Genomic DNA, 22,262 nt, shown 5'->3' on the forward strand with positions numbered 1-22,262 from the left:
CAGAATTCTGCTGAAAACCAGCCAAGAATTGCTCCTTAAGGTAGTGAGGAGGCTAGGAGGACAACCTCCAATCAGGAACACCCCCAGGAGTCGAGATGAAAGCCTTGTCCCCTGAAGGAAGGCAGGAAGCAGAAGGGTGTGGAGGGTGGCGGTCAGGGTAGAGGCAGGTAGGTGCCTGGTGAGTTCTAGGAAGCCTAAGGGGATGGGGAAGACTGTGGACCACTGCAAGGTAAAATTTCAGTAATAAATCTGATCTGAGCTTCTCATCAAGAAGCTTGTGCTCAAACTGGATTCTGGTCTAAGAGATTAAAAAAAAGGGAGGATTAGGAGCCTTATCTCTTCCATTCCCTAAGCTGCAAGGCCTTGCCTCAGCCCGCACCCCTCCTACCACATTGACCACCAGCGAGGCCCCACCCCTCCCGAAGTGACTCCCTCTCTGCCAGTGAGTGACAGAAGGCTAAGTCCCACCCCCTCGCCACAGCCCCGCCCTCAACACGTCTCACTACAAGGACAGCTGGTGAGGCCACGCCCATGCGGTTCCTCCACAACCCACCAAAATGACAGCCTTCAGGGCCCCGCCCCTTGCACCGCGGCCCCGCCCCTATACCGAGCGTCAGCCAGTGAAGTTTCGCTCTGACATCTCCGCCCCGCTTCCTCCGGACTTACAACCGCTAAGGCACCGCCCCTTTCACTATGATCCCGCCCCCCGGGCCCGAGTGACAGCCGGAAGGTCCCGCCCCACCCGGGCGTAGATGCCTCCTGTCAGCCTAAGGAGCCACGCCCCGGTCGCGCGTCCGGTCCGCTCCGCCTTAACGCCACGGGCCTGGTTCTCCCGGCTCTGGCCGCCCCTCCCCACCCCCCGAGGACGCCGCGTGGGCGGCCGGTGAGTGGGAAGGAGCGCAGTCCGTGTGGTGGGCGCGCTGGGGATGCTCCCTTCCCGACGGGGAAAAGAGACACGGTAGCATTGGGCGGGGCTGAAGATCCGCCTGGGTGTGAGAGCCGGCGGAGGGAGAGAGATGTTGGCTGGCTCTGGACTCGCGTCAGGCCTGGAACTGGGCCGGCTCTGACTGACCATGGGGTCCCGGGGTGCCGAGCTGCTCTAATTGACACTTCGGGGAAGGCGCCTGATGGCTTTGATTGTGTCTCACCTCACTAGGGTTGCGGACAGATCGGGTTTGAGGTTTCTGACCGGGCCCATTGTGCGCTTTCCGTGATAGGTGTCCCACGACTCCCGGTGAAGGGTGCAGAGCCCTGTTCCCACCCGAAACCCTGTTTATTCCCATAGCTGCGGTGGTGCGTAGACAGCCTGATTGAAGTACACCTCAAGTTTGTTCCCACTCCACAGTTGAATCGCAACCCCTTAAACCCTGGTTGTGTAATCGAATCCCGGGAGTTTTAAAAGTTTCAGGTGCAGTGTGAGTTGCCTGGTTTCTATTTAAAGTCACAGTAACCTTAGAAGACTAGATATTTCTAAGAATTCTTTCTGTCTTTAAACAATTTTAAATGCAACCATGCATCCCTTAACCAGGATAAACTGGGAGGGAGGTGTTTGCTGTTTACCTGGCATGAACGTCTGAGGACAATCACATAGACAAAGAGGCTGTGGCTTTGTGTGTTCGTGTTAACATGTGACTGCAGGCATAAGGATACACACAGGCTAGTACAGGACAGAGGACACAGGTGTAGGCCCTTGCCTTCCACCTTGTGGGAGACAGGGTGTCTTTGTGTCTTTTCATTCTTGCTGAGGGCTCTGCCTCCTGTGTCTCCTGGAGTTGGGATTACAGAAGCGTGGCTTAAGGTGCGTTCTGGAGCCCAAATTTAGGTTCTCTTGATGAGAAATGAGAGATGCAGACTATCAGACAGACATAGACAAGACCTGGTAAACTGTAACGTTGTGTGCATTTAGACTGTAGTGTGGGTGCGTGTATATATGAGTGTGTAAAGAAGAAAGCTAGAAAAGTTGGAGCACAGAAAGGAGGATAAAGTTGAGAATATAAATGTCCTGTAGGAATGCCCTGAACACTGTGACCTTTAGTGATATTTTATATTTCTTCCTAATTTGTATATTTAAAAGTGTTTTTTACTTATTATTGTGTGTGTGAATGTAGGTATACAAATACCATGATGTGTGTGTGGGTTAGAGGTAAAATTTTGGGAGCCAATTCTCTCCTTTTGCATATATAAATACACATAATTGATGGAATAGTGTTCTAATATTAATTTGTGACTTTTTCCAACTTAACATTTTCTCATTTATCATTTTCCTTGATCACTAAAAATTCACACCGAACAACCAGCTACTCGTTTCTAAAATAATATTAGTATTTCAGCTGTGTGTTTAATACATGCTTGGAGGTGAAGAATTAGGGCTGATCAAGGCAATTATATTAGCAAGTGTTTAAATGTCATCTATGCTACTTGGAGCCAGTCTCTCACAGTATATACATGGATTGTCTGTAACTCTCTGCATTTATACACAGTAACACCTGTTTTTGGAAGATGCCAGCTCAGCATGTTGAGTGTTTATCCTGGTTGTTGTTTTGGTTTTGGTGGTAGTTGTTTTCAACTCGACACAAACTATCCTCAACTGAACAAATGCCTCCATCAAACTGACACATACACAAGTCTGTGGGGGCATTTTCTTGATTAATGATTGATTGGGGGGGGCATGCAATCCACTGCCAGCCCTAGGCAGGTGACCTGGGTTTTATAAGAAAGCAGGCTGACCGTGGCCTCTGCTTCAGTTCCTGCTTTGAATTCCTGTCTTGGCTTCCCAGATGATGGAAGCCAAACAAACCTTTTCCTCCCCAAGTTGCTTTTGATTGTGGTGCTTATCAGAGCACTAGAAACTCTAAGTCAGTGTTATATGTGATGTGAAGCTATTGTTTTGAATTCATGGGTTTACACATACTTATTGGAAAGGGGAAAATAAGGGATTTAGGGGAATAAATGATTTCTATTTTGAAATGATTTGGGTTGTTTAAGTATCTGCAAAGACGTTAGCGCTCTCCTGCTCCAGCTTCCTTGATCTTTGTGTGGTCTCAGGACAGTAATCACTGCACAGGAAAGCAGCCTGACACAACTCACCAAGTGACCTGCAGATCTTAGTGGAGCACACCCGTCTCACACTCATGTTAGGATCCAGTGTTGTACTTAGCTGTGGTATGTCCTTAGCACTTAACAAAGGTGTCCTCCCCACACAGGGTGACCAATTGCAAAGTTGTGCAGCAGAGCAAGCTTGCTGGGTAGCAACATCTTCCTTACATTCATCTCTTGAATGCTGTGTATTAGGAAGGATGCTTATTTTTCTTTCCTGTGGACACAAGCTGCTATTTGAGTAAATGACACACTAGAAAGGGTACCCTTTCTTGTGTGTATATATAGTAACCTCAGGACGTCTCAGTTACTCTCCACCTTGTATTTTTAAGTTAGGGTCCCTCACTGGTCCAGAACGCATCACTTAGGCTCAGCTGGCTGACTGGGGGGTGGGGGGAGCAGGGCCCTACTTATCTCTGCCTGTCCAGCACCAGGAATCCAAGCTTATGCTCCGAAACCCAGTATAATAATGTGAGTTCCGGGGATCGAACTCGGGTCCTCATGCCTGAATGGCAAGCAGTCTACTGACTGAGCGTCTCTCCAACAGAAGAGCTGTAATTACACTTAGTATCAAGCACATCAGCAGTGCTCACAAAGTAGAACTGATGAGGTAATCTAACTGTCTTAACTTTTTGATTTACATAGGAATTCCACCAGGAATCTCTTAAAGCAGAGTGGCAAGTGCCAACAGCTTACTCAGGCTGTTCTGGCACACTCTGTGGTCCAGGCTGGCCTCAAACCTCCCATCCTCTTGCTTTAGCCCCCAGAGTGTTGGGACCAGATTTGTGCCACCACTTCTTGCTTAATAAGATGATTCATGCCGGGCGGTGGTGGCGCACGCCTGTAATCCCAGCACTCTGGGAGGCAGAGCCAGGCGGATTTCTGAGTTCGAGGCCAGCCTGGTCTACAGAGTGAGCTCCAGGACAGCCAGGCCTACACAGAGAAACCCTGTATCAAAAAAAAAACAAATCCAAAACAAACAAACAAAAAAATACGATGATTCATAATAATGTTCCTGTGCTTGATTTCCTTTGTAGTTGGGCTAGCCTACTGTGTGTGATTTCCTTTGTAGTTGGGCTAGCCTACTGTGTGTGATTTCCTTTGTAGTTGGGCTAGCCTACTGTGTGTGATTTCCTTTGTAGTTGGGCTAGCCTACTGTGTGTGATTTCCTTTGTAGTTGGGCTAGCCTACTGTGTGTGATTTCCTTTGTAGTTGGGCTAGCCTACTGTGTGTGATTTCCTTTGTAGTTGGGCTAAGCAGTTGGGCAGTTTGGCTAGGCTGGCTGACTGGGGGGCCCTCAGGGCCCTGCTTATGTCCATCTGCCCAGCACCTGGAACCCTGCCGCTTTGACCCTTGCCACCACTGTCAGCATAACAGACCTGCAGCAAATCTGCTCCTGCTTTTGGTCACAACAGTCACCTTAGTACACAGCCGCCCCACCTGTGCCTTTAGACTTGGATGGAGTTTCCTGGAGGGTGTGTTTAAATGGTGCAGATACTTATGTACTTCAAGCACCATGGAGACCTAGCCAAAATTTAAAAATTTTTCTTTTTTTTTACCACAGGTGCTATTTCTCTATAAAAGACATTTTTTAAAAACAGAGAAATAGACTTTTTTTTGCAGAGAAAAAGACTTTTTGTGTATGTGACTATTCCACTGACTAACTTAAATTCACAAAGAGCATACTCCCCAGAACACAGCACCCTCATTCTTTCCTTGGAAAATCCCTTCCATGCACAACTCCCTACCCTGCCTCCTCCCAGTGAACTCAGTGTCTTTCTCTGCGTCTTAAGCATCATTCAAATCTACCTCTTGTGGGCCAAGGATCCGATGGCTAATGTGAAAACCCTGTGTATCTACAGTAGGTGTCTGTGCTCTGTTGGTAATCTAACACATGGTGAAAGAGGACACAGCCTACTACAGCTTTCTGGAGGCTGCACAGGGCCCCTGAGAAACCTTGGCTGCTGAGCTTTCTGGTCACTCTGGCTGTTGTCCTGATCAGGGGAAGCTGAACACAGAGGAGAAAACCATCCTACCCCTTGGTGCCCTGGAGGTTGGTCTGTTGCCCCTGACAAACACAGCCATGCCTGCTACACACTAAAGCCCACAATGTCTAGTATCTTGGCTCCTCCTTTCTGTTTCCTCTGTGTGACAATGGCAGAGCAAATTTCCATTGCCACTCCTGGCAAAGTGAGTCACAGAACTCAATTTAGGCCAAGGGTATTTCCACCATACAGCTCTTACTCAAGCTGTCAGGGCAGCCAGTGAGCCAGGTAAGATGGAGGCAGACCAGCATCCCATTGCCAGGTACTATAATGTGAGTCTGTTGTACCCATATCCCGCTGCATGCAGAGCACAGAGAGGTATGGGACCTGCTCCCCCCTCAGGGCCACCCAAGAAGTATATGAAGAAGGGGATCAGGAGAGAACATTTTAGTACTGTTGCAGTGGGGAGACAAATACTCTGCGCACAGGGCACTCATAGGAGGAGGAAGGAGAGGATCAGTGGTGGAAGAGCGGGTCTGCTCTCTAGGTAATCTGTTCTCCTGCTATGCTGCAGCTCAGACGATGACACAGTTGCTGTGTAACTGAGCATAGGTGCCAACAAGCTGCTGGTCTGCACAGGCTGTGATCACCAGGGCCTGCCTGCTTCCCTGTCCTCCTCACATGGTTTGTACTTTTCACAGTGGAACCTAAGCAATTCTGGCAATGTGATAGAACTAAAATAGTGTGTGTGTGTGTGTGTGTGTGTGTGTGTGTGTGTGTGGTGTGTGTGTGTGTGTTGTATGTGCACATGTATGGCAGGTGTGCATTCCTGTGCACTTGCTTTCTGAGACCAGAGGAGGAATCCTTCTCTGCCTTCTCTTTTGAGACAGGTCTCTCTCTGGAATTAAGATGGTGACCATCAAGTCCCAGAGGTCCCCCTGTCACTGTTCTCCCACTGGGGTCACGGATGTGTATGTACACATCTGGATTTTTATGTGGGTCCTGGGAATTTAGACTCAGCTCATCTTATGGTATTGTATATTTAGTGTACATTTTACATGGAGTCATAACTACAGTTTTTTTAAAAACATTATGAGAGGAGTTGATATCTATTAATAACTAGGTATAATTTCTCAAAATATTTGTTTATGTATATGAGTGCTCTGTCTTCACACACCCAGAAGAGGGAATAGGATCCATTATAGATGGTTGTGAGCCACCATGTGGGTGCTGGGAATTGAACCCAGTACTCTGGAAGAGCAGCCAGTACTCTTAAGAACTGAACCACCTCTCTAGCCTCCTAATATAATTTTTAATGGATATAGTGGGCTGTTAACTTTTGTGAGTGGTCCTGTAATAACATACCATATTAGGTTTTCTTTGTTGTTTCTATGCATATGTACAAAAATAAATACAATAAAATAATGAATTTTTATATTTACATTTACTTTAAAGATCCTTTAGAAACACATTTCATTAATAAAGTGGTAATGAATGGCTAGATACATTTTGTTTAATTTTCTTCTTGGGGTAAATTTATGGAAAAACACTGTTGTTACTATGTAGACATATTTCTTATTGCTGGTTTGCTTTGGCAATAGGGATATATTTGGAAGTAGGGATCTATCTTGTTAGCATTTGTTTTATTAGTGACCTTGAATGTCTTTTCAGATGTGGTTGGTATGATTCTTTTGACAGTCGTGTTTTTGGATTTAGTGTGTGGGTTTTTGTTTGTTGTTATTGTCTTCCTGATAATTTCTAGGTGCATTGCAGGTGAGATATTATCACTTGCTTGCTATATATTGGCAATACTTTAAGGGTCTACCTTGGATAATGGATGGCACGGAGTCTCTTAAGTGAGGATAACTAGCAAGCAGTGTTCATTGTGGGCTTCTAGGGCTGCTCATGTACCTGCTTTGAAGAGAAGCCTGCTTTGGTTTTTCTCAGCAAGATTGTTTTATGACCTGGTGATTGCGAACAAGGTGGACTATTCACCACATCAGACAATAGAGAATGTTCAGTGAGCTGACCTTTGATGTCTGTCCTCTGAACCCTCTGCTCTCTCCCCTCCAGAGTTCTCATTTACCCCAGCTGGAAGCCCTGTCTTGTGTGTGACAAACAGAAGATTGTCACTCCCCAGCCACCATTAAGAGACGAGGCAGGCCCCCTTTTTAGTCTTCCCTGCCACCTGGTTGCTATTCGTGAGCCACTGTGGAATGACTTGAAACTAGGATGCCTGCTGCTAGACTCGGTGCCTGTCTAAGCAAGTGGATGTCGTCTGCTCTCACTTGCTGTTGGCTTATCACCTTATCTTTCAGGCTCTGTCATGGCATGGTTGTAGCAGACACATAATACATGTTTACTGATATTATTTATGCCGTGGAGGCCATAAGCTAAGCCCCTGCATTCCCTTAGTAGACGACTGTCTTTAAACTCAGCATGCAGCTCAGACTGGCTTCAAGCTCATGGTCCTTTTCCTTCAGCCTCAGTAGTACAGAGACTACAGAGATGCACCACGGCACTCTGTGCCCAGGCCTCCTACTATGAAAGACACAGTCCCTCAGTTCAGAGGACAGGGGTGTGCCTCTCTGCTGGTCTCCTGCTAGGACAACTGCTGTAGTAAATTGAAGGTGCATGAAAAAGAAAGCCAGGCTTTTTGACAGACTCCTCAGAGACCTGTTATGCTGAGCAGGTGCTTTACATCTTTATTGTCCTGAGTCTCCTCTGATTCCACAGGTGCTGCTCCCTCCCATCTAGACAATCTCTCTACCAAGCACCTCATATATGTTGGTTGGGGTTATTTATACTTTGAAGGCTATGAAGCTAAGCATGGCCCTTTTGAGGGCCAGGACTTGTGATTAACTATTCTGAAGAAACCATTAGCTGTTTGGAAGCACTAGCTGATGTCTTCAGAGAACTTAGTCTGCTGGCCTACAGCTAAACCACGCCTAACCTGGCAGATCTTTCCTGGTGTTAGAAGCTGAGCAGACCCAGGCGTGGACGGAGAGCCCTGGCTCCTCTGTGTCCTCACACAGCATCTGAAGCATTTTGAGATATAGTATTCTAACTTTCTTTCTGCTCCTGGGATAAAACATCCAGGCCAAAAGTAACTTAGGAAAGGAAGGTCTTACTTCAGTTCACAATTCTAGGTAACATCCACCATGGAGGAGAAGCCAGAGGCAGGAGCTTGAGACAGCTGGTCTCATAGCGAAGAGCAGAGAAACAAATGCACCCAAGCGTCTTGCCTGCTTGCCATTTAAGCTCAGCTGTCTTTCTTCACTTTTGCACACTTCATGGCTCAGCCTAGGGGCCACCCTCAATGGTCTGAGTCTTCTGCACCAATTAACCATTAAGGCCTTCTCCCAACATCATTGCCACAAGCCAACGGTATCCAGACACTTCCTCAACTGAGGTTTTTCTGTAAGGAGCTTTGAAGTTGTGTCAAATTGACATTTAAAACTAAGCACACATGGGTTATGGAAGTTAGTATTTGGACATGTGATGGAGAAGGCTGCTCTAGTGGGGAGTGTGTAATTTAAACCCAATATTGGTTTCAAAAGCCTGTTATAGGCCAGACCCAAACAAAGTCTGCACTATTTCCAGGGCAGGGAGAAAAGGTTGATCAGTCCAAACCAGGCAATCTCTGTTGAGCTAAGGAAGCAGTGGCCTGGTAGAACAGTGCTGTGTGCAGGTAAGCTTTCAAACATGAAAGTCATTGACTTGAGCCATTGAAACAGATGGAGGCACACATAGCCTTAAGAGTTACTAAGAAAGGGGGCTGGAGAGATGGCTCAGCGGTTAAGAGCATTGGCTGCTCTTCTGAATGTCCTGAGTTCAAATCTCAGCAACCACATGGTGGCTCACATCCATCTGTAATGAGATCTGATGCCCTTTTGTGGGTTGTCAGAAGACAGCTACAGTGTACTTACATATAAAATAAATCTTAAAAAAATAAATAAAAGAGTAAGTAAAGTCCCAGGCTTGCTCTGGAGAATCCTGGCTTAGGGGTGCCTGTGGAAAGCACAGGTGGGTCTAACTGTAAGAAGGGAGACAGTGAGTGCATCATGGCTGAGGGGCTGGCAGTGAGAGCATGAGACAGTGGGTCACTCGCCATCTCTCGTCAAACCGCAGAGTGACCAGCATAGGTGCTCAGCTCACTCTCCTATTTACTCAAACTCCTGCTTCATGGAGGAGGTGACTGACCCCATGTCTTCCCCACCATGGTAGACTGTATCTCCTCACACCGTGAGCCAGAATCAATGCTTTCTTCTTGTTTCCTGCTAGATTGTTGGCCACAGCCATGAGGAAAATGACTGTTACAGCATGTCAGAAGAGGCTCCATTTCACCAAAACCCCAACTACAGAAACAAAGGGTTGCAGTAGTGAGAGGCATATATGCCTTAGTTCCTGTGTGCATAAGAGGTCCTGCTCAGTAGCAGCTCAGGGGAGGTGTTCTGGAGGGCATGCAACTCCCCTCCTCTGAGTCAGGAAACCGGGGTGCTCCATGTCTCCACCACCCCAGAGTCCCACACAGGAGAGAAAAGCATGGAGGAGGCCTGGTCCCTCCCCAGGGTGCTCTGACCTGTAGTTCTTGGTCTCTCACCTACCAGTGGCTGGAGTTTAGCCTGTGTCCACAAAACACAAGCAGACTAGCACAAGTAGTGCAGACATAGGCAAGGGTGAGGAAGGGGAGTGCTCATTGAGGGTCTGTCTGTCAGGTGGCGAACTGCAGACAACTGTCCCGTCTTTGGCTGGACTCCCTCTCAGTCCTTGATCTTTTGGTGCTGCTGATTGTACCTGCACACAGTACAGACTTCCTTCAGTTTCCTGCTGTATGAACTCTGTCCCTTACACTGTTGTTTACTCCACAGGGAAGGAACACCTCCTCCTGCCCAGGGAATGCCCAGGCCAAAAAATAAAAAAATAAAAAAATAGCCCCAGTCCCTAGTTTAGCCCATTCAACAACAGTAAGCAAACAGCCCATGCAGCCCTGTGCTGTGAGGTGAGACAGGCTTTCTGCCTCTCAGCTCCTCTGGAGAAAGTGATGAGAGCCACTGTAAATCTTTGGACTTTGTCCCTATCTTTTAATAAAAACTTGAAGAGAAGCCCATAGGCCCTTCCCCTGAGTCCCCTGGTTCTGTTGACTCTCTAATTTGATTCAGTTCCTCAGCACCTGTGCCTGGAGGGTAGAACCCAGATCAGGTTGGTTGTTTTGTGGCTGCTGAAGTTTTTTGTTTGTGGTTTTTTTTTTTTTTTTTTTTTTTTTGTAGCTTTTGTTATCTATCTTTGAAACATTTAATTTTGCTGAAGTATTCAGACTCCAGCATCTACAGTGTAACAAACTGGGGGCCCATAGACACCTTAAACTCTGAAGGATCCAAAGGCCTACATTCTTGAGCCTGTATCCCCCCCAAACACAACACCACACACACACACACACATACACACACACCATACACACCATACACGCCCCCCCAGATACATAATTTATTACTTTTCCATTCTTGTTTTTTATAAAAGAATTTTTACGTATCTATTGAGAGGATTTAGTGGAATTAGGTGAGTAGATACTTAGGCTAGCCTTTGCTATGCAATGGGCAATCAGTAAAGGGAGGCTCTCCCAGCTGACCAAAGCTCTGCCTACCTTTGTGTCCTTAACATAGCTTGATAGCTGCTCCCAGGAAACACTCCGTTTCCTCTTGCTCCGGATGATGCCATTGTTTTTGTTAAGGTTGAGTGCCACACAGAGACCATTCACTCATGTCTGCTATTGGCAAGAGCTTTTTTTTTTTTTTTCAAAAGCAAGAAGCCTGCATACAAGGGTCCCACTTATAGAACTGGCGACAAGGACAGATAGAGGTACATAGGTCTTTTTATAGGGAATGAAGGAAATTTTAGCTAGGGTTTGATAATCTGAACTTCATTGGTAGGTGCTGGGGATGCCACATGGGTCGGTTTCGGATTAGTCTTCCCCTTTTCCTATTACACATAGAACCTTTCCAGCCACTGCTCGAAGGGTGAGAGGAAAGGAGTCCTTCCCCAGGAACACCTTGGTGGGCTTTTTAGGGGTATGGACAAATTAACTGTAGTAGCCCAGCCAGCATAGTACAGGGCCCTGGTGCGGTTACTGGCAGAGTTATTACAGTTACAGGTAAAGTTGAGCAGTCTAAGCAGGATGGCTGTGTTGAAGGTCCTAGGAAGGGGCATGATGACCCGGGGCTAGACTGAGTTTATAATGGAGAAGGGATCTGAAGCTGATGTTGTGGTTTTTAGGACAGGCATTGGCATTGCCAGTGCCTCTGGTCCTATAACTATGGGGGGAGGGGGAAGATGCCCAGACAGGACTATTTATTTTTGTATCTGGAAGAGGAGTCCACTATTATGGCCATGATATATCATGAAGCCCAAGCCTTTCCAGCCTTCCATGCTCTGTTCTTTTGTTCCTTTTCCATTACTGAGATGGAGACAAGTGGGGTTCCTTGCCGGTGTTGAGCCCACCAGTCCCCCAGGTGTCCGGTTCGTTGTCCTACCTATCTGGATAAGATCCTGATTATTATGTCCCCATGAGGTGTTGGTCTCACATCTCCCCCAGGTGTCCAGTTCATTGTTCTACCTATCTGGATAAGATCCTGATTATTATGTCCCCATGAGGTGTTGGTCTCACATCTCCCCCAGGTGTCCAGTTCATTGTTCTACCTATCTGGATAAGATCCTGATTATTATGTACCCATGAGGTGTTGGTCTCACATCTCCCCCAGGTGTCCAGTTCATTGTTCTACCTATCTGGATAAGATCCTGATTATTATGTACCCATGAGGTGTTGGTCTCACACCTCCATTTACAGCAAAAGAAGCTTTCTGTATCACTGCCAGTCCCGTAGTCACTTGTCCTTGGGCATGTGTACAGTTGGATGGTTCTTGGCAGTCCTTCCAGCAAGCTGCCATAGCATCATGCAGTTCCGGGTATGATGAACAGGGTTTACCTCTTGGACCAGGATCCTTCTGTATGTATCTGGCCAGGATGCAAAGGTCTGGGTTAAAAACAGGAAAGGTGGTATTCACCAGACCAGTCAATGTTAAACTCTGTACTTTTCTCCAAGCAGAGCAAGTATGAGGAGCAGGTAGATGAAACACTTTAGAGACCTGTTGGACCCACCATTGTTTAGTGCTCAGTGGGGTGTGTGTGTGTGTGAGGCAAGAAGTTTTGAATTATTAGTTTTAGTTGGTCTCATGGGTAAGTGACAGCTCACCATAGTCCACTGCTGGCTTTGGGTGCATAGTTGTGTGGGTCTGAGGGTAGTTTGACTGGTGTTATGTGGGAATGGTATATCTGAGCCGGGACCCTGTCGACCTTGACTGTTGTTGGATCAGGATTACAGGGTATGGTCCATTCCAGCTGGGCTCCAATGTGGCCTTTCATTGTCTTTTGATGATTACTAGGTCTCCCGGCCAGAACCTGTGTGGGGGTGCAGGGGTGGCTTATGAATGGCTCAGTTGAAGCCAGAGGTGCTCCTGTGCCTGAAACTAGATTTGTAGGCAGGAAAGAAACCTTTGATTATCAGATTCAGCAGGACTTCTGCTTTTACATGGGATAGCAGGGGTGGGGGCCTAGTGCACATAATTTCAGAAGGAGTTGTTAACCCTAGAGTACAAGGGTAATTCCAACCCCATGAAAGAGCAAAGGGAAGGAGAGAAACCCATTCACCGCCAGTCTCCAGGATTAATTTAGCTAAGGTCTCCTTTAAGGACGGATTCATTCTCTCTACCTGACCTAAACTGCGGATGGTAAGCACAGTGGAGTTTCCGATTTGTCCCCAGAGCTTTGACTAACTTCTGGGTTACCTGAGAGAGAATAGCAGGTCCATTGTTTGACCCCAGGAGTACAGAGAGGCCATGCATCATCAGGATGATGTCTTCTAACAGCTTCTTCGCCACCACCAAGGAGGTCTCATGTTTGGTGGGATGGGCCTCCATCCATTCTGAAAAGATATCAACCAACATTAGCAAGTACCCGTAGCTGCACAGCTCAGGCTTGACGTCTGTAAAGTTGACCCCAGGTTACTGTGGGTCGAGTTCTTCTCTCCCTGGACCTCGATCCGGAGGCCCCTCCATAGCTTGTCATTGACTATACAGCAGGTGGGGTGCCCGACCATGGCCTTAAGTCAAGACTTTAAGGTGCACTTTTTGGCGTTGGTCCTCAATCTTTCTTCCCCTAGGTGGGTACTTGGACTCACTGGCCAGCAAAGTCTAAGGGAGGCCAGTCCTCCATGGGGTCCTGTACCTCCCCTTTCCTTGCAGGCTGCTGAAAAGGTTTGGATCCTCTGTCATTTCTTGTCAGAGTTAGCTGAGGCCTCAGACAATGTGGATGTCACCATCTGAGGCAGCTGGCCATTAGGCAGTGGTGACCTGGAGAGCTGCCTCCGCAATTGTCGGATCTGCCCAGTTGTTTCCTCTAGGAACGGCTCCATCTTCCTTTTGGAGTCCAGGGACAACTTCTGCTCTCTCAGGCAGCCACACTGCTTACAGGAAATTTAGGATCTCCTGCTTATTTTAGACAGTTTTTCCTTCTGAGGTGAGAAGCACTCTTTTCTTGCAGATGGCCCTATGATCATGTATGGTTGCAAATGCGTACTGGCTATCCATGTAGATACTGAGTCTTTTATCTTGGTCTAGCTGTGGCCTCAGTGCTTTCTGGGCTGACATTCCTGAAGACAGGGCTTTTGCCCATACAGTCTATCCTGAGTGGTCATTTAGCCCCACATATCGGACAGCATCTTTGACAGAGCTGCTGCCTTCTCTGTACCACGACGATTATGCTTCTGTAAGGGGAATGCCCTTCAAGTCTGCTCTTGTCCCGTGTAGGTGACTCAGAATCTCTGAGCAGTCCTCTTAAGGACCATTAGGTCTGAGTCAGGGAGCAGGAGTGCAGTGTTCAGGGCACTGGTGGGGATGAACTTGACTTGGGAAGGGTTCAGGGGCAGACTCTGGTAATAGGTGAACCTGGCATTGGTCAGCCACCTGTCAGGAGGATGCATGAGGACCCTTCAGTGGCATAGCGGGTAGTCACCTCAAGAGTCTGACCCAGAATTAGCTTGTCTGAGTCTTTTACCAGCAAGGTGGGGGGGCTATTATCCAGAGGCACAGGGGCCATCCAGTCGCCACTGGGTCCAGTCGTTTTGACAAATGGGCAGCCGGTCTTTTCCAGGGCCTGAGAGACTGGGTAAGTCCCTTTTGCTACTCCTTACGTTTCATCCATGAATAAGTGGACAGAATGGCTTGGTGACATCTGGGAAGGTCAGTGAAGGAGCCTCTGATAAAACAGTTTTGACCTTGCCGAATGCCTCCTCCATTTGCTTGGTGCATTCCAGTGGAGCTTTTCCTCCACAGGTCACCTCTCACAGAGGTGGGCCAGTTCAGCAAACCAGGGATCCAGGCCTACAAAACCCCATCGACCCCAGGAATTCCCTTACTTCCTGGTGATTGGTGGGCCAGGGGATCCTTTGAATTGTCCCTTTCCTTGTACTTGACAGCCATCTCCCGTCCCCCTTGAGTGTGTATCTTAGGTCGGTTACTCCGAGCTGAAGCAGAGCTGAGCTTTCTTGGCAGACATGGCACCCCAGTATTTTGTTAAGGGAGTTCCTTAGTGGTGGCTTTATAGGCCACCATGGTATCCGCAGCAATTATCAAGTCTACATACTGCGTCAGACTGGCATTTGGTTGGGCTTGCTGTACTGACCCAAATCCTCATGGAGAGCCTCATCGAAGATGCTGGGGGAGTTTCTGAACCATTGGGGAGCTGTGTCCAGGTCAACTGTCTGTCTATCCTTCATCTGGGCCTAGCCACTCAAAGGTAAAGAGGGGTTGGCTGTTGGCTGCCAGTGGTAAGCTGAAAAACGTGTCCTTAAGATGGAAGATGGTAGAGCATACCTGTCCAGGAGGAAGAGTGCTGAGAAGGGTGAGTGGGTTGAGAATCCTCAACCTGCTTGTTGACCTCTCAGAGGTCCTGTACAGGCCTACAGACAGTAGAGTTGGGCTTCGTAACTAGTAGCAAGGGGGTATTCAAGGCCGACTAGGAAGGAATGAGGATGCTTAAGTCCCTTAAGCACCTAAATGTGGGGACAATCCCCAGCTTGGCTTCCTTGGGCATTGGGTATTGTTTGATGGGGCCCAGCATTGCATTGGCCTCCAGCTGTACTGGCATGGGGTGGGGGGTTGGTCCAGATTCCTGTTTCTGCCCAGGCTTCTAGGATCTTTTGGAATCAAGATCACAGCAGGCTCCCCTGCTTCCCTCCTTTCTCTAGAGTTGGGAAGCAGTATCTGTGAATAGTTAAGGCCACGGTGAAGTCCTGTGTGGCTTTTCCTTCCCAGTGAGTCATAGAGACCCTCTTTGGACTGAAGTGGATATGGTCTCCCACTTTAGTCAGTAAGTCTCTTCCCAGCAAGGGGTACAGACGTTTGGAGATGACTGTGAAAGAGTGGGGTACTCATCCCTTTCTTAAATTGACCAGTCTTCAGGTAGCCTGCAGATATCAGTCCAGTTGCTCCTTGGGCTCAGGCTTGTCTTTGAGATAATGGCCTCAGGGGTTGTTTTAGGATGGAGTGTTGTGTCCATGTCCACCAGAAACTTGATGGGCTTCTCTTCCACTTTTAGGGTTACCAAGGCTCAAGGAGGGGTGCCAAGCCCTGTCTCCCCTAATTGCTAATTTCCTCTAGCTCTAGCACCTTAGCTTCTGTGGGGGTTTTCTGCTTGGGGCATTCACTTTTCTCATAGGAAGTCCTACCTTCTTACAATAAGCACACTGATTCTTCTATAATCCTGACCTTGGTGAATGTCTTGCATTCCCCAATTGACAATGACCAAATTTACTGCCTACTGGTTTTCCTAGGCCTCTGGGTTTAAGGGAGTGTAAGTTTGGTAAGCTTCTAGCAGCCTTTTCATAAAGTTTCCTGGTGATATATCATGTTCCTGCCATACCTGGCCCACTTTGAACAAATTTGTGGGCCTCCTCGCAGCTGCCCAGAGACACCCCACCATTAGAGTCTGGTGGTAGACCTTTAATCTCTCCCTGTCTGCTGCTGTGTTGAAGTCCCAATCAGGCCCGGTCAAGGGAACTCCTCTTGATGTGTTTGAGTTTGTAGTTGTCCTTTCTGGGCCCAGAACCAATTTCCAGGCCTCGGTCAGGATCCTTTCTTTCATCAGTGGTGTAGAGGATCTGGAACAATTGGCAACAGTCATCCCATGTAGGTAGGCTGATGGGTGAAAAGAACAGAGTCTAATAATAAGTTTTACAGGCTTTTGAGAGAATTGGGGTTTTTGTAACTTCCAATTATAGAGGTCGCTAGTGGAGAAAGGCCAGTGTACTGCTGCCTTCCTGTGCATGGGGTGGGGGAAGGAGGGGGATACTCATAGAGAAGTGTAGTAGAATTGGCCTCAGACTATTTCTCTGCTCTAGTGTGTGGTAGACTTACATTAACCCCCTGTTTTAGTCAGGGTTTCTATTCCTGCACAAACATCATGACCAAGAAGCAAGTTGGGGAGGAAAGGGTTTATTCAGCTGTTCATCACTAAAGAAAGTTAGGACTGGAACTCAAGCAGGTCAGGAAGCAGGAGCTGATGCAGAGGCCATGGAGGGATGTTACTTACTGGCTTGCTTCCCCTGGCTTTCTCAGCTTGCTTTCTTATAGAATCCAAGACTACCAGCACCACCCACAATGGGCCCTCCACCCCCCTTGATCACCAACTGAGAAGATGCCCCACAGCTGGATCTCATGGAGGCATTTCCTCAACTGAAACTCCTTTCTCTGTGATAACTCTAGCCTGTGTCAAGTTGACACATAAAACCAGCCAGTACAACTGACCCCTTGTCAACTTGACACACATACACATTACTATTAAGCCTCAACCCTTGCTTTCTTATTCATCCCCAAGATCTAAATAACTTTAAAAGCCCCACAGTCTTTATATATTAAAAGTTCAATCCCTTTAAAATATTCAATATCTTTAAAAATTCAAAGTCTTCTCAGCCAGCTATTGAACTGAGCACAGGGTCATCAATGGGGGAGCTACAGAAAGGAACCAAGGAGCCGAAGGGGTTTGCAGCGCCACAGGAGGAACAACAATATGAGTCACCCAGTACTCCCAGAGCTCCCAGGGACAAAACTATCAATCAAAGAGTACACATGGAGTTACCTATGGCTCCAGACACATCGGCAGCAGAGGATGGTCTTGTTAGACACCAAATGGGGGAGAGGCCCTTGGTCCTAGAAAGACTTGACGCCATGGTGTAGAGGAATGCCAGGACAGCGAACAGGGGAGGGTTGATTGGGGAAGGGGAGATGGCTTATGGGATTTTTGGGGAGAGGGGAACCAGGAAGGGGACAACATTTGAAATGTAAATAAAGAATATACCTACTTAAAAAATCACAAATAAAGCAAAGGAAATAAAGATTCACATTTTAGAAAGTAAAAAACAATATTCAAAGTCTTTTAAAAATTCAAAGTCTCTTTAACTGTGGGCTCCACTAAAATCCTTTCTTCCTTCAAGAGAAAAAAAATATCAGGGTACAGTTACAAACAAAAGCAAAATCAAACTCCAATCATCCAATGTCTGGGATCCACTCACGATCTTGGGCTCCTCCAAGGTCTTGGGTCACTTCTCCAGCTCTGCCCTTTGTAGCACACAGCTTGTCTTCTAGGCTCCAGCTGCCTGTACTCCACTGCTGCTGCTGGTTTTGATGGTCATCTTATGGCACTGGCATCTCCAAAACACTGCTGTCTTCTGCTGTAACTAGGCTTCACCAATAGCCTCTCATAGGTGCTCTTCATGGTGCCAAGCCTCAACTCCTTTGCATGACCCCTTCAGTCCTAGGCCATCAATTGCAAGTGAGACTGCACCTTCACCAATGGTCTTCCATGGCCTCTCTCACAGTGCCCAGCCTCAGCTACTCTTCATGATCCCTTCTTGCCAGTACTGCCTGGGTGACTCTTACACAGTACCAAGTCCAGCCACAGCACAAGGTACAGTCTTGGCTATCTCTGGAACACAGCCTCTGTGCTCTTAGTAAACACTTCCCAGAAGATTTCACCTCAGTGATGCTGGTCTCTTTTTCTTAACTCCAACTAACTAGCATCAATAGTCCCAGATGCAAACGTTTCGCTTTAGTAGTTCTAGTATTTTGTTAATCACAGCTGATTCTTCAGCCCCAGCTAACCAAAACCACAGAATCTTCAAAACCCAAAACAGCAACAGCCCTGATAAGAGTCTTTAATTTTCCCTCTGAAATTTCACAAGCCAGGCCTCCATCTTCTGCACTGTTCTCAACATTATCTTCCAAGCTCCTACAGAACATTCCACAGAGCTCTTAACATCCTAATGGCTCTTCTAACTCAAAGTTCCAAAGTCCTTCCACAGTCCTCCCCAAAATATGGTCAGGATGTCACAGAAATACCCCACTATGCTTGTACCAATTTGTCTTAGTCAGGGTTTCTATTCCTGCACAAACATCACAACCAAGAAGCAAGTTGGGGAGGAAAGGGTTTATTCAGCTTACACTTCCACATTGCTATTCATCACCAAAGTAAGTCAGGACTGAAACTCAAGCAGGTCAGGAAGCAGGAGCTGATGCAGAGGCCATGGAGGGATGTTCCTTACTGGCTTGCTTCCCCTGGCTTGTTCAGCCTGCTCTCTTATAGAACCCAGGACTACCAGCCCAGGGATGGCACCACCCACAATGGATCCTCCCCCCTTGATCACCAACTGAGAAAATGCCCCACAGATGGATCTCATGGGGGCACGTCCCCAAATGAAGCTCCTTTCTTGGTGATCACTCCAGCCTGGGTCACATTGATGCAGAACCAGCCAGTGCACCCCCACAGCTTGTCTTGCCTTGACTTCTCTCTCCACCTCCTGCCCCTTCTCCTCTTGCCCCAGATTTCCACAAAGTAGTTTTCTGATGGCGGAAAAGGAATGAAGGGTGGGGAGAGAACTTCCTTTTCAAAATCTCCTGAGGGGGACAGGCTGACAGAGAGGGGAACCAATGGCCTAGGCCTCTCCTTTTTCTCTTTTTTTTCCTGCTGCCACAGCAATGACAGCCCCTAGGGGAGGAAGGAAGGGTTGTAACCAGGCAGGAGGCTCTCTGCCAAGGTCTGCCAGGTGGTTATATAGGCAACCTGATCGGCTTTCCATAGACAACATCCTTAACCCTATAGATGGTGGGGAAGTCGGAGGTTCCTTCTTCTGGCCATCTCACATTTAAGATGGGCCAGTCATTTCTGTAAAAACAGACATCTTTGTCTTTTCTACATGAAGTCCTTGTCTGGTGCTAGTTTACAGACCTTCTTAAAATTATCTAACACAAGACTCAAGGGGGGTGGAACTGGTTTGGCCCTTTTCTAGAATTAAGACAGTTAGAGACATAAAAGGACAATACAGACAGAAATGTACCAGTACAGTGTAAGAAAAAGAACCAAAATTCAAAACGAAGACCCTGTCCTACAAGTGGGTTCTGCGTAGCAGGAGTGAACTACTAGTGGGATCAAGGATCAAGTTCTTATCATGGGGACCTTCAAGTCCCCTTCATGCGTGTCAGAGCTGTCTCTCCACCTATCCTGCACAGGTTCTACTAGTATATCCATTTGAATTACCCGGACTTCCAGAAATTGGCTTACGCCATTCACAGACTCAGATTTTCTAGGCATACAGGGGCACAGACAACACTGAGACTCGGACAGAGCACTCACTCACCAACAGGTGGTCGAACACTCAATGTGACGAGGGCCTCAGGGCACTTCCTGGCCAATGGAACAAAAGTTTAAGTCTGAAAACCCACAGAGACCACCACTCACATATGTAATTGACAAGTGTGTTTTTATTTTGCAAAAGGAAAAAGCCTGCATGTAGGCAGGGGTCAGCTACTTACAAAAATGGTGAAGATGACAGACATAGGCTCACAGGCCTTTTTATAGGGAACAAAGGGAATTTTAGCTATGGTTTGGTAATCTAAAACTTCATTGGTGGGTGCTAGGGATGCTACATGGGTTGGTTTCTGATTGGCTTGTGTCCAGGTAGTCACTGCATTCCTGTGTCAGGAATGTTTAACCACAGGATGAGATACTCAAACCATATAAGGCTGCCAGCACAGATGGTCCATCCTGAGGTATCTCCCATCTGTGTGGTTATCTCCAGGCTCTTCTTTGGATGGGTGATTTTATGGCCATGTTCCTGGAACTTATGGTCTGTTCTTATGGCCTAGTTCTTGAGACTGATGACCTGGGTGGGGGTGGGGGTGGTTAATGGTCAGTTCCTAGAAGGGATGACTTTCCTTTTGGAGTCAGGCCTGGCCTAAAATGGGTCTGTGTCAGCCTCAAATTTTCATTTCATCATTTAGTGACATTTAGACAGACTTTTTTCTAATTGTGTATGTGAAGATATATAGTTCACACCTTTAATCCCAGCATTCAGGAAGCAGAGAGGCAGGTAGATAATGTGAGTGTGAGGCTAGCCTGGTCTATCTACACAGCAAGTTCCAAGCCAGCCAGGGATATAAGCTACAGAATGAGACCTTGTCTCAAAAAAAAAAAAAGTAATAAAAAAGTGTGTGTGTGTGTGTATGTGTGTGTGTGTGCGTGTGCATGTGTGTGTTGTCATCTTCAGCGAGAGGGTTGCTAGAAGTAGATGTCCTGTCTTACGTTCTTCCTTAGTGTAGTATATCACTTTAGCTCGTATAGTTTGAGAAGAAGTTTCTATGGTGGCTCTGCTTAGCCAGCCTAGTGCAGTGAATAGCATATTGCTTTCCCCCCAGAATAACTGGATTTTGCTTTTTTGTTTTAATTTTCAGTAAGTTTGCCAAAGATGAGAGTGACTTTATCAACTTTGGATACTTGTGAGAGCTCCTTCACGCCTCTAGTGGTCATAGAACTCGCCCAGGATGTCAAAGATGAAACCAAAGAATGGCTCAAAAACAGAATCATCGCCAAAAAGAAAGATGGAGGTTAGTGAAAACATTACTCTGCCAGCTTGGTCATGATAGTGGCTGATGTGTGTCTGCAAATGTGTTTACATACTATCTCTGGGCCTGTTGGAGCTTGAAAGAAGATTTTTCAATCAACACTAGATCATGAGCCCTAGTGGCTTTCTACATGTTTCTAAGGCCATGTCTAACACAGTGCTCACAGGGAGCTTGCCACATGGTAGGAGCATCATAAATATGTGTCATATGACTAGACAAGACCTGCTGAGCACCATGGGTCATTATGGTGCCAAGAAAGGGATACATCTGATTTCTGCCTGTGAACACTGTCCAGGTGGGGAAAATGAACAGTGATTTCTAGACACCAAGTGACAATCCAGTGAGCCAATGAACCGTCAGGGTAGTGTGCCATACACACATGCAAAGTGTTCAGTACACACATGTGAATTGTGCAGTATACAGGTGAGGTATATAGCACACATGTGTGAAGTATATAGTACATACATGTGAGATGTGCTATAGACACATATGAAGTGTACAGTACACATGTGGGATATGCAGTACATACATGTGAAGTATATAGTATACAAGCGTGAGGTATGCAGCACACACATGTGAGGTGTGAAGCACACAGATGTGAGGTGTGCAGTATACACATGTGAGCCGTAATTATGCTTGCTATAATAAATGAAGGGAAAGGAAAGGGTTGAGGCTACGTTGACACCATGTTGTGGAATGCTGGAGATAACTTCAAACACTGTGCCTTAGTCCTCTGTTGAAGAGCAGTAGGAGCTTGAGCTGGTGACAAAGCCTAGGGCTGTGGATGAGCAGACAGCCCCTAGGATGCTCAGAGCCACTAGCCATGCCAGCTGAGGCCTGAAGTCAGCGATGGGGACCATCACTCGATGCCTTAAGAATAGATTTTTGGATAAAAGTGGAAATAATTTTTTTAAAGTAATTGAACCAGAGGGAAAGAATATTTGCTTGCAGAAATTTGAGATATTTTCAATTGGATTGGAGCCTCCTCTTCACATTTCTGTGATTTAGAGTAACTGCCTGAGTTCTCAGCTTCCTTTGCTCTGGTCCTGTGTCTTTAGGAATACTAGGGCGGGGGAGGGACAGGTGCACTGCCCCCCTTGGGCAGTTGTAGCAGAGAGCCCTTTGGACCCCCAGGGGAAGGATGTATATTTAGTAGACCACTTTAGATGTTATT

General features: G+C 47.0%; 1 protein-coding gene across 4 annotated transcripts in view; it reads left to right on the forward strand.

The window, feature by feature from the left end:
- The first annotated feature begins 742 nt into the window (after positions 1-742).
- Positions 743-22,262, forward strand: part of Ano10 (anoctamin 10) — a 114,037-nt gene continuing 92,517 nt past the window's right edge. Inside the window, exons 1-2 of one of the 4 annotated variants that reach the window (XM_052186915.1) lie at positions 743-883; positions 20,918-21,070. In XM_052186915.1, coding sequence (XP_052042875.1) covers positions 20,932-21,070 — 139 coding nt within the window. In that variant the 5' untranslated portion in view covers positions 743-883; positions 20,918-20,931. The remainder of the gene's footprint in view (positions 884-20,917; positions 21,071-22,262) is intronic. The other 3 variants (XM_052186913.1, XM_052186914.1, XM_052186912.1) reach the window with 3 other exon arrangements.

The sequence above is a fragment of the Apodemus sylvaticus genome, chromosome 7, assembly GCF_947179515.1.
Source record: "Apodemus sylvaticus chromosome 7, mApoSyl1.1, whole genome shotgun sequence".
Classification (NCBI taxonomy): domain Eukaryota; kingdom Metazoa; phylum Chordata; class Mammalia; order Rodentia; family Muridae; genus Apodemus; species Apodemus sylvaticus.